The 11859-nt window shown below is 39.0% G+C and overlaps 1 protein-coding gene across 1 annotated transcript in view; it reads left to right on the top strand.

The window, feature by feature from the left end:
- trappc9 (trafficking protein particle complex subunit 9) overlaps positions 1–11859 on the top strand; it is a 572831-nt gene that overhangs the window by 48434 nt on the left and 512538 nt on the right. Inside the window, 1 exon segment of the mRNA XM_048596131.1 lies at positions 8395–8611. Within this exon segment, the coding sequence (XP_048452088.1) occupies positions 8395–8611 (217 nt within the window).

The following is an 11859-nucleotide window of genomic DNA, read 5'->3' as shown; positions in this document are numbered from 1 at the left end:
TTCCTGCTCCTCTGATGATGCTTGGCCTGCTGTGTTCATCCAGCTCTACACCTTGTTATCTCAGATTCTCCAGCATCTGCAGTTCCTACTATGTCTGCACGTTTATTTAGACTAAGAAGAACCTGCTGATTAATGAAGCAGTAATGGGCATGAAGATGCTCCAATAACTGTAAATTGTCAGTCATTCTCAGACCAGGCAGATTCTGATTTGTCAGAACATTGCTCTGGGGATGCAGCAGTGTTTGGCTATCTCCATGACCCTTTTTTTCAGGGGCAAGGTTCAATGTACAGTTCATGCCTACACACAAGAAGGTTCTAAGTATACATTTGTGTGGGTTCCAGCACGTGCAAATGAATCCCCATAAGGCGTAGAAACAGAAACAGGCTGTACAGCCCATTGAGTCTGCTCCCATCATTCAATGAGATCATGGTTGATCTGAATCCTCAACTTTGCTTTTCTGCCTCCTCCGCAAGACTTTTATTCCCTTATTTATTTAAAAATCTGCTGATCTCAGTTGTGAATGTACTTAATGACCCAGCCTCAACAGCCTTCTGCAGTAAAAAAGTCCACTGATTCACTAACCTTGGAGGTTAAATTCCTCCTCTTAAATGAGTGACCCCCTTATTCTGAGATGCCCTCTGGTCCTAGACTGAGCCCAAGGGGAAACAATCTTCCCGCATCTACTCTGGTGTGTCCCTCTAGAATCTTGTATGTTTTGAGAACGTTGACTCTCATTCTTCTAAACACTGAATGCAAGTGCATCCTCCTCACCCTCTCATCATAAGAGAGTCTCTCTATACCCAGAATTAATCCAGTGAACCTTCTCTGGTTTTCCTGCAGTGCCTAGATAAGGGATAATGGTTCACAGTATTCCAGTTGTGGTCTGACTAGTGCCTTATACAGTTTTAGCAAAACGTCCCAATTTCTATACTCTATTTCCTTTGAAGTGAAGGCCAGCATTCTATTTGCCTTCCCTATTACAAGCTGAATTTTGTATACTACCTTTTTATGTTTTGTGCAGGAGAATTCTTTCTGTTCTGTAGTCTTTCTCCACTTAAATAATACTCAGCTTCTTTAATCTTACACAATATATCCCTTCTGCCAAGTTTTGGCCGACTTAACATGTCTGTATCCCACTGCAGAATCTGCATCTCCCTTTGCACCCCACCTCTCTCTGCCTTCTGCAAACTTGGATATTGTACATTCACTTTCCTCATCCATGTCATTAATATATTATTGAAAATGATTGTTACCCCAGCACTGATCCCTGTGGCACTTCACTAGATACAGGGTGCTGTCCTGAAAATGCCAATCATGCTTCTCCCACCACCAGCACCATCAAAATTCCAACTCTTATGTTCTATTACTTAACTTATTCTTTCTCCGTGCCAGTCTGTTTCCTCCAGCACCATAGACCTTTATCTTAAGTAACCTCGTGTGTATCTTATCAAGCCCCTTCTGAAAATCCAAATATGTTCTGTTCACTGCTTCCCCATGATACATCCAGATTTTTATCTCCTCCTTTGTCAGGACTGGTTTCCCCTTTATGAAGCCATGCTGATTTTGCTTGATCATACTATGTATTTCTAAATGCTCTGCTATTGCATGCTTTATTATAAGCTCCTAAACATTTTCCGAGCAAGAGATGTTATGCTAACTGGTTGATAGTTAGTTACTTTTATTTTGCTTCCTTGCCTTTGTCAATGGAACGAGTTTAAAGTTTTCAAATCTCCTGGAACTTTTCCATAATATAAGGATTCTTGGAAGATTATTGCCAGTGCATCCACTATCTTTGTAGCTACTTCTTCTAATAGCCTAATATGCATCCCATCAGGTACAGGAGATATATCAATTTTTAGTCTCATTAGTTTCCCTGGTACTTTTTTCTGTAGTGATATTTATTGTACTTATTTTCTTTCCTTTTGTCCTTTTGATTATTTAGTACTTTTAGAATGCTATTAGTGTCCTCTGTCATAAATACTTAGCATCAGTGTTCATTCAAGTCCTCGGTCATTTCCTGGTTTCCCCTTGATTAGTTTCCCAGTCTTGTTCTCTAAGGTGCCTGTCTTAACGTGGCCTTTCTCTTTTTATATATTTAAATGACCTCTTGCTCTCCATCATGACATTAGTTGCAACTTTGCTCTCAAGGTTTATCTTCTCTGATTTTATTAATGTTTTTGATTTTTTATTGTTGGTTTTTAAAACTTTCCCAATCCTCAGGTTTGCCACTAATCTATGGCACATTGTATGGTTTTTTTTTTCTTTCAATTTTGACACTATCCTTCACTTCTCTGGTTAACCATGGTTGGCTTATCCCCATCCTGGAATCCTCCTTCCTCACTGGAACATCTCATTGCTGTGAGCCCTGAACTAGCCATTTTTTCTCAATTGTATTAGCTGTTAAACTACTTTCGTAGTTCAATCCAGCCTGTTTTGCCCTCATTCCTTTTGTAATAACGCTTACTTAAGACTAGCATGGTTGTTTCCGACCCAAATTCTTTCCACTCCAATTGAATGGTGAGAGCTAAATTGCATGTGTTATGCTGATTGTTTCAGAGGGGACTTTAAAATCAGGTATCCTCTCTCTAAATGTGCCTTATTACACGTCAGCATGAAATAGCCTGAGCTTTTGTCGGAGTCACAACATAACGTTTTAGGAAACTGTAACAAACGCACTTGTTGAACTCGTGCCTGTTGCTTCTGCTAATCTGACCCGCCCAATCTGCATTACATTTGACGTTATCCATGATTAATATACTGCCTTTCTGTATGCCTTGATTATCTCCTGGTTTATTCTTTGTCCCATTGTATAACAGCTATTGAGGCCTATGGGCTACTACTACCAGTCTCTCTTCCCCTTTTTGTTTCTTAACTTGGCCCACAGGGATTCTACAGTATTTCATCCAAGATCATTTTTTGCTATCCTATTTATTGTATCCTGTACTAACCATGCTCCCCCATCACCCTTTCATTTTTGCCTATCCTTTCAAAGTCTCATGCCCCTGAACATTTAGTTCCCAGCTTTGATGTCTTTGTAACCATGGCTGTGTAATAGTTGTACGATCGTACCCATTGCCTGCATTTGTGCTGTAAATTCATTTATTTTGTTCTGACTATTACATGCATTCAAGTAAAGAGCCGCTAAGTTTACCTTTTTACTGTTCCCCGCTCACTCTATTCATTATCTTTTTTAATGTTTGCGTGCTTTGTCCCTTCCTATTCCAGTGTGACCAGGCTGATCTTAAATTGATTTCTGATATAACTTTCACACTGAATTATTTAATAAATGATTTCTAATAGCAGAATTATATCTAATTGTGGATATACTTTTCTGAGACATGCATGCATGGGCTAATTCAGCATGAATGACGTTGTCAACTGCAAATGATCAATGGGAGAAGTTGTCTGATGCTATCCACCAGTAGTTGGGCAAATGGTCTACATGTCTGGCATCTCACCAGCACTGGAGCTCATGCTGCATTATTTAGTTATGTGGAGGCAAAATGTCCTTCTGCTTCACAGCAGCCTCCTGTTATTCTGGAAGGTGTGCAAAGATTTGAACTGCTGGTGAAGCTAGCTGTCTTACACTATGACACAGTAAATCTGAAGGGTTTTCTCTAATAATGCTATATCAAGGCTCCTGCCCTACTGTCCTGTTAAACCTTTTCATAAAGAAATAAATAGTACATTGATGGATAATCATTGAGACCTGTTCAACATTTAATGAAAACAATGACTTGTTTACTTCATTTGGCTATTAAACTTAATTTTAACTTGAGAAAATGTCTTTTAATTTATCTACTGTTGTAGATGGCCTGTATGTTTCAATTAGGAGAAAAAGAGCTTTAATAATTTTTGTGGAAGTTCAGTTCTTTTGAATGAATGTTCTTGAGTTCATTCAATTTTAATTCTCGTAAAATTATGCCACCAAGCATATGGTAAATCTTTTTGATCACGTTCTCTTTGAAATTACTGTGATGATACACTCTTTTTGAAAGTGAGGAATTCATTCTCATGCATGGCTTAAATTTAGATGCAACTTCATCCCACACCGAATGGGAAGAATTATTTGTTTAATTTAAGCACCTTTATTCTCAGCTTTTTTACCATAAACCAGCATGCATTATGGATGCTGAAGACTTGAAAAGATGCCTAGCTGATCTAGTACATGAATAATGTGTGCGCACACATACTTAGAACATAAAAACTAGGAGCAGGAGTAGGCCGTCTGGCCCTTCGAGCCTGCTCCTACTTGTGGCAGCATTACAAGGCTTCCCAGCCAATCCAGAGATGCACATCTGTTAGTCTGACAGTGGGACTGGAATTGTTGTCCTTGATGTGTATGATTACATAGACAAAATGCATGCTGTTCTTAATGATCCAAATTTGTAACCATTGGACCTGTTGCCTGACTTGACTGCTCAAGCAAGTTTACTGAAATGTTTGTTGGACTATTTCTAAGAAGAATAACCTGCCTAGTGGTATATATTATTGGATGTGTCCACAATGGTTCATTGCACTCATTTGTCTGTGGGCTGCCTGAGAGACACAAAGACATGCTTGTTGTGCCTTATCACATCTATGACCACTTATGTTCAACCATTTGGCCAGTTAATGTTGCACAAGTTGCTACATCTATTCCTGTAAAAGATTCCTTCATGTTCACTTTGAGTATGCAGGACTTGCATATTGATGTCAATCGACAGGTTCAGCATCAAGTTTATTTACTAATCTGCTGCTGAAGGAAGCCATAGATGTGTATGTTTAATGAGTACATCATGGTGATTTAAATGTCATTTATCTGAATACATGTTGAAGTTAAAAACTTTGAACCTTTCTGAGAGTGTTAGTTTCAATGACACTATTGAATGTCCAAATAAATGGCGTTGCCTGAAGACCACTTTAGGTACAGCTTTTATGAACATTTTCATTGGCTTTCACAAGACGAATGTTCCTGAACCAAATATCCCCTGCACATTTCTAATTAAGTAGGCTTCATCTGTGCTCAAATTCACCTTTTGAAATTGAGCAGTCAACCAAGATCCTTTTCTGCTAGTTGAGATATCTGCTAATAGATTCTACCAGAATGTTTGTTTACTTCTACCAGAAGCTCACCTTCAGGGGTCAGTAGGTATACATGTTGGGCTTCCTATAGGTCCATGCATTAGAAGATTGGCTTTTTAAACAACCTAGTAAATAGGGCCCAAACCACTTGGTCCCCATGCAAGCCTAGTGCTTGAATAGGTTGGATCAAGGCTATTCTATGGGATAATGACTATCCCAATCAGATCTTTCCTTGCTGTGTGTCATGCAAAGAGTCAAAGACCAACAATTTAGGTCTGGAAATATTTGAGTCAGTCTCAAAAATCTAAGAAACAAATGGTACTTTGCTGCTATTTAGCAATATAAATGATAATCTCCAGTGACAGATAATACAATTAAGCCAAAAAGAAATCCTACCTTTCCACATAAATGTGTTGGTGATGCTGTGAGGTAAGAAATGTATCCGAATGACTGGCAGATCATATCAAATAGCATGTTATTTTATTTGTTCACAATGAGTGGGTACTGAATGTGTACAAGCAGGCCCTGGTTGTAAAATGCAGGATATTAGATCCAGCATTCAATTTTATTGATCTAAGAATCTCACATACCCAGTTCAAGACTATCAGTGGGGTTGTAATGTGGATTTTGTATGGGTGCTAGAAGCTATAAAGGATATGCAGGATCCTGTCCTCTGCAGAGAGAATCCATCCATACTTTGTGCTTTTTACATCTGAACCCTTGGGAGATTGCCGTTCCCATGTGCTTTTCTGCCGTGGTCCAGAGTTCACTTGCCGAGACTGAATTCGAACAAAAGCCTGAGTGTTAAGTGTTTGCTAGTGCCTCGAATCGGTGTTGACTTGGCAACTAATCAAAAACCTCTTCCCATTGCAGTATCATTTGATGAATCCTTCAAGGTTTGCTATTTTTTCCAATTCCGTCTTGATGAATACAAGGACAAAGTGCTTTGGCAATTTTTAAAAAAAATTTTTGCAACAATAAAAAGTGAAGCATTCAAGAATTTGGTGTTGCCCATTTAAGATGACATAAAGCTATTATTAAATCAGAAACAAAAATAGAAATTGCTGGAAAAGCTCAGCAGGTCTTGCAGCTTCTGTGAAGAGAAATCAGAGTTAATGTTTCTGGTCTGGAGAGGAGGGATCACCGGACCCAAAACGTTAACTCTGATTCTTCTTCACAGATGCTGCTGGACTTCCTGAGCTTTTCTAGCAATTTCTATGTTTGTTTCTGATTTAAAACATCTTCTGTTCTTTCGGTTTTTATCTATTATTAAATTAGTTTTTCTGGAACTGGCTCTGATGGTAAATAGAGCTCTTCACAATTGTTTAAATGTTCCTTTTTTGGAAATCTAAAATTGGCATTTGGTTTTAAAAGTGCATGTACACTATAAAAGTCACGTGATCATGTATCACCAAGTGAAGCTGACTTAGTCATGCAATATTGCGCATGCTGACTTAAGGGAGGACACAGCTGTCGGACTACCTTGCCACTGCATTTGGAGGATCCTGCAAAGGCTAACAGTAGTTTGTCTGTGCTTTGAGGTGCTTGCTGTTGATTTATCCAAGGCTGAAATATGTAGGAAGGCAGGGATCACTGCGGACCAGTAAAACATGATCTTCATTTTGACTTGAGGTGCTGCTCCTCAAGTTTTTTTTTCATTCTTAGTTGGCCGAAGGCTAAGCTGGCACATTGGCATCAATGATGAATTTCATTGCTCATGTATGGTTTTAATGAGAGAAGGCTGAAGAGATACGGAAAGCGATCCACATTTTCCCAAGTCTGACATTAATTGCAGTAGATTGAGGAGGTGTTGAGCTGTGGGAGCTGTTTGGAAGAGGAAATTAGTTTTCTGGACTGGGTACATCATTTGTATGCCTGACAGCAGCCTCTCCTAAGGGGACAGTGGAAATGCCTTAGGGATGTTTTCAGGCAACTGTTTGAGTGGAGTTTGCGCATTCTCCCTGTGTCTGCGTGAGTTTCCTCCCACAGTCCAAAGATGTGCAGGTTAGGTGGATTGGCCATGCTAAATTTCCTGTATTGTCCAGGGATAGGTTGGTAAGCCGTGGGTTACAGGAATAGGGAAGGGGATGGGTCTGGATGCTCTTTGGAGGGTTGATGTTGACTCGATGGGGTGAATAGCCAGCTTCCACACTGTAGGGATTCTTGGATTCCCTGGAAACATCCAGGGGTAAAGTCGAGGCATTGGAAAAAGCGAATGAACCTTCAAACAAATTCTCTACCTGATGTGTCAGGTACCACCTGCCCACATATGGGAGCTCATTGGTGTTCTGAAATGGCTGGTAAATCCATTGAACTGAATGGAAGCAAATCATCCTCAATCTTGAGGGAATCCCTAGGAAGATTTATTCCATCCAAAAATGTGTGATGAAAGTATTATCCAAAGCTACGACTATACAATCGGATTTTCCAAGAATCAAATTATGTTGATAGCATTGAAAATTATCTTTGCACTAATACCTGTTTCTGTACAGTTCTATTTGATGTAAAATAAGTTCCAAAAACTGCCCTTTCCCTGTAATTGATCGTTTGGATATGCACCTCTGCTTGACCTACTTTATGATACATCTGTTCTTCTAATGTAGCCAACACCACATTGATGCTGCATTAACCAGAGGTCTTGTGACTGCACATGGTTGCTTCTTTGCATCGCAGAATTAAAAAATTGGTTAGAAAAAAATTTGCGGTTCAGAGCATAGAACTGTGGAAAAATGCATTTTGGAGCTCCTCAAAGCTAAGCTTTAAACTTAGCTCACCAATTAAAACAAACTTTACAAGTATAGATACCATGATATTACACACTGAATGTTGAAAACTATTGTGAATGAACGTATGTTCTACCTTCAAGACAGAAGGCATTTGCACATTGGATATATGTGACGAGATGCTTTATGGAAGAGGCATAACTTGTTCGTGTTGATCTTGTCTAAACATTAATGTACTTTGAAGAACAATTGTCTTTGTTAGACTGGCACAGTTTACTTGATGATATAATGTTTATAGTTGAAAGAATAGAAAGAATTAATGGAATGGACTGTGTTTTGTTCATTGAAGGACAGAGATTGCAAGACCACTAATGCAACGTTAAATGTTGATGTTGAGCAGAAAAGGATAATAGATTTTCCACCTGACCAAAAATCTTTCATTTTGCAAATCTTTTTTAACCAATTAAGTTACTGTACCAAGATGTGCTTTTTCTCCCCGCCCCCCCCCCCCCACAAACTTAATAAAATTATCTGTATGCTCTTGCTGAGTAATAAATTTTAACATGATTGGTATTTCCTAGATCATGAAATTGTTGTATCTTTTAGCTTTCTGAAGAGGAGAAGATTCAGCGATATAGTGTCCTTTCTGAGTTATATGACCTGATAGGTTTTCATCGTAAAGCTGCCTTCTTCAAGCGTGTAGCGGCAATGCAATGTGTGACACCATCAATAGCTGACCCTGGGTGGAGAGCTTGTTACAAACTGCTGTTAGAGACATTACCTGGATATAGCCTGTCACTGGATCCCCAAGACTTCAGCAAAGGTAAAATTTGATTTTTCCTTCTTGTTAAGTTTGTATTAAGCTTGCGCATCCTAAATTTTAGTTCATAATCAATATTATTCCACTTAAATCATAGCCTACTTCAATCAGTTAAAGTGCCAAAATTGAATGTTGATATTCTGTGCTAGATTTGACTGGAAGGCTGTTTAGTCAGTAATGTTTAAGTATTACTGGCTTGTCTTTTAAAAAAAATTAACCCATCAATCACCAGACTTGGACTGTTGAATAAGACACTGGTTTTGTTTGTAGTGGTCACCATTTCAATTTTTGATCAAAGAAATAAGAGGTGTGCTTCTCGAATGGAAGGTATTTGCACCTTTTTTACTTGCTCTATCAAATCAAGGCCTCCAGGAAAAGGTTGAGAACAGCCAAATTCATTCCATGTAGGAACATTCATGTTAATGGGGAGTTCTGATAGAGTGGTCCATCTGCCTCGAGTGAGTCTGAACCCTTGTCACAATTGAAAGGTACTGTACAAGCTCAGCTGTGCATGCAGCAGGCTGCAAATCAAAATACTTATTTTCTTAAAACTTTACTGTCATTGTTGATTACATGTTGCAGTGAAATGATCGCTGTTATGATCTGAGACCAAACAGCCGATCGTAACAAAAATTTGGCAAGGCACTAGGGTGCTTTTTTAAAATTAAAAGTTGACACAGTGCAAGATCCAGGGGACTTTAGTAAGAGAACGAAGGCACATGGCTTTGAACAAACAACATTTGAGCTTCCTGCTTAGAATAGTGATGCAAGATGCAACATACGTACAGCTTATACTTTAACACCTAGGATAAACAAGTAATGGGTAATTGTCTATGATCGAGCTATTTGCGTTTGCTATGCTATTTTCCTGTGTTATGCCCATAACCTTTGATTCTCCCCTTGATTACATTTTTTCTATCTCTGCCTTGAATGTTCTTAATTGCGAGCCTCAATGACCCTTGGCTATAAGAATCCCACAGATTTGCTATTCTGAGAGAAGAAGTTTTTCTCTTCTGTTCTAGTTGTGTGGCCCCTTTGTCTGAAATGATGCCTTCTTGTTCTAGACTCTCCCACAAGGTGAAATGAACTATCTACCATATCTACCACAACAAGCACCTTTTTTTTTTTTTGCATGTTTCAATTCATTTATTTATTCATTCATTGAACACCAGTGAGTAAAGGCTCAAGCTACTCAAACTCTCCTCATACCATAGATCAAAGTGGACTACCTCCAATATGGGTACATTTTTCCTTGGATAGAAGAGTGAAAAATGTTGACCGTAATCTAGTGGTCTAAGTAGTGCTTTATATAGTTTTAGCAAGACCTCCCTGCTGAACCTGTATGCCTTTTTTTTTTTTAGTATGATTTATACATATGGACCCTCAAGTTCTCTTGCAGCTTTCTGTAGCCTTTCTCCATTTAAATTAATTTACAGTTCAGCAATTCTATTCTTTCTGCCAAAGTGCACAAACTCACATTTTCGAATGTTACATTCCATCTGCCAAACTATTGCCCATTCACTCATCCTGCTTATATTCTTCTGTTTGTGTTGTCCACACCAATTGCTTTCCCATTTCACTTTGTCATCCGTAAACTTGTCTGTAGCACATAGACTTCCATTTTCCTCGTCTGAGTTATAAATATACGTTGTCAATGTCTGCAACCTGAACACTGATCCTGGTAGCACTCCACTAGTTATAGGTTGCCATCCTGAAGATGTGCCCCTTATTCCAACTCTGTTTCCTATTCGTGAGCCAGTCATCCAACCATGGTAAAATGCAACTCGCAACACCATGAGCTCTAATAGAGTGGCCTAAAGTGTGGTACCTTTTTTCAGTTTTGTTTGGAAATCCAAATAAATTCCCTGTTGGTTTCCTTTTTACTATGCTGCTTATCTCTTCAAAAAAACTGTGATAAATTCATCAGGCATAATTTGCCCTTCAGGAAACCAATCTGACTCTGCTTGAATATTCTACATATTTCTGCTATTGCAACCTCGGTAATAGATTTCAACATTTTTCCAATGGTAGATGTTAAGCGAACTGGACCATAGTTTCCTTCCTTTTTGTCTCCTTCCCTTGTTGAATGAAGATGCTACGTGAGCAGTTTTCCCAGTTCTCTGGGACCCTACCAGAATGTAAGCATTCTTGAAAGATTAATACCAGTGATAATTATTATATTTTTCCCCACCCAACTGCTCAATTACTTAGTTCTTTGGGAATGTGATTGGTATCTTCCATCGTCAAGACTGGCAAAATATATATTAAACTTCTCTGCCATTTCCTGGCTTTCCATTTTTATTTCCCCTGTTCTCTCTTGAACACCCTAAGATGCACGTCAAATAAAAATACAATTGAAACACATCTATGGAATCCATGGGTATGAAATCTTACTAAGTTAATAAAGAATTACAGTTCTTTACTTCTGCCAAGCTAGCCTTGAAACTCCCTCTCAAGAGACATCCTGTCATTGTCCTGCCTCAATGACTCCTTGCTGTTTGCCTGCTGAACTTGAAAACGACACTTCTTTACTTCATAACAAGCAGATCTACAGCTTTTTGGTGACAGCTTAATCAAACTAGAATTGCTCCTTTTCCTCTGAGCCTCTAATCATATCCAATTGTATCAAGCAAATACTGCTTGTGAGCTTTTCAACCCTGTCTCAGCTGTGCTGATTGTTAGTAGCATATGACGTCTGCTGAGCCCAGACAGTTCCCAGCATCTTTGTGGAGCTTTGACACCAACAGCTAGTTGCCTACTAATTCCTTAAACATTATTTTGAGTTCTATCAGTACAGACATATTCAACTACTCCTGACTACTCAGAGTCTGCTGCGCAGATTTCATGTGGTTCAGTTGCATTTCCAGCAGTACTAACAGAAGCAGAGCTACCTCTCAAGGAATGTACATCTTTCTATCTCTGTCTTTCAATGACTTCGACACTGTCTGGGACCTTTTTGAATTCTGTGGACCTTTGAACTATCTTCAGGGACAGTTTGAAACCCTTGCTCCTTCCTATTTCGGGCAGAATTGCAGGTAGCCAATAGTTTGGAACATCCAACTGTAACATCCCCTTGGAACTGAGTGTGCCTTGCATGTTATGCCTCATTGTTCCACAAGTTGCCAGCAAAAGGTAAACTGTAAAATCCCACTGAGACCACTAACATTTCATTTTCCTGACTGTCCGCCACCCAGCACAAAACAGACCACCCCAGGTTCCTTTTGTAGCATTCGGGATAACTATTTATTGGA

This window comes from Rhincodon typus, chromosome 4 (genome assembly GCF_021869965.1).
Source record: "Rhincodon typus isolate 14 chromosome 4, sRhiTyp1.1, whole genome shotgun sequence".
NCBI lineage: Eukaryota > Metazoa > Chordata > Chondrichthyes > Orectolobiformes > Rhincodontidae > Rhincodon > Rhincodon typus.
Note: the sequence above shows the minus strand (reverse complement) of the source record. Positions and strands in the feature narration are given on the sequence as shown.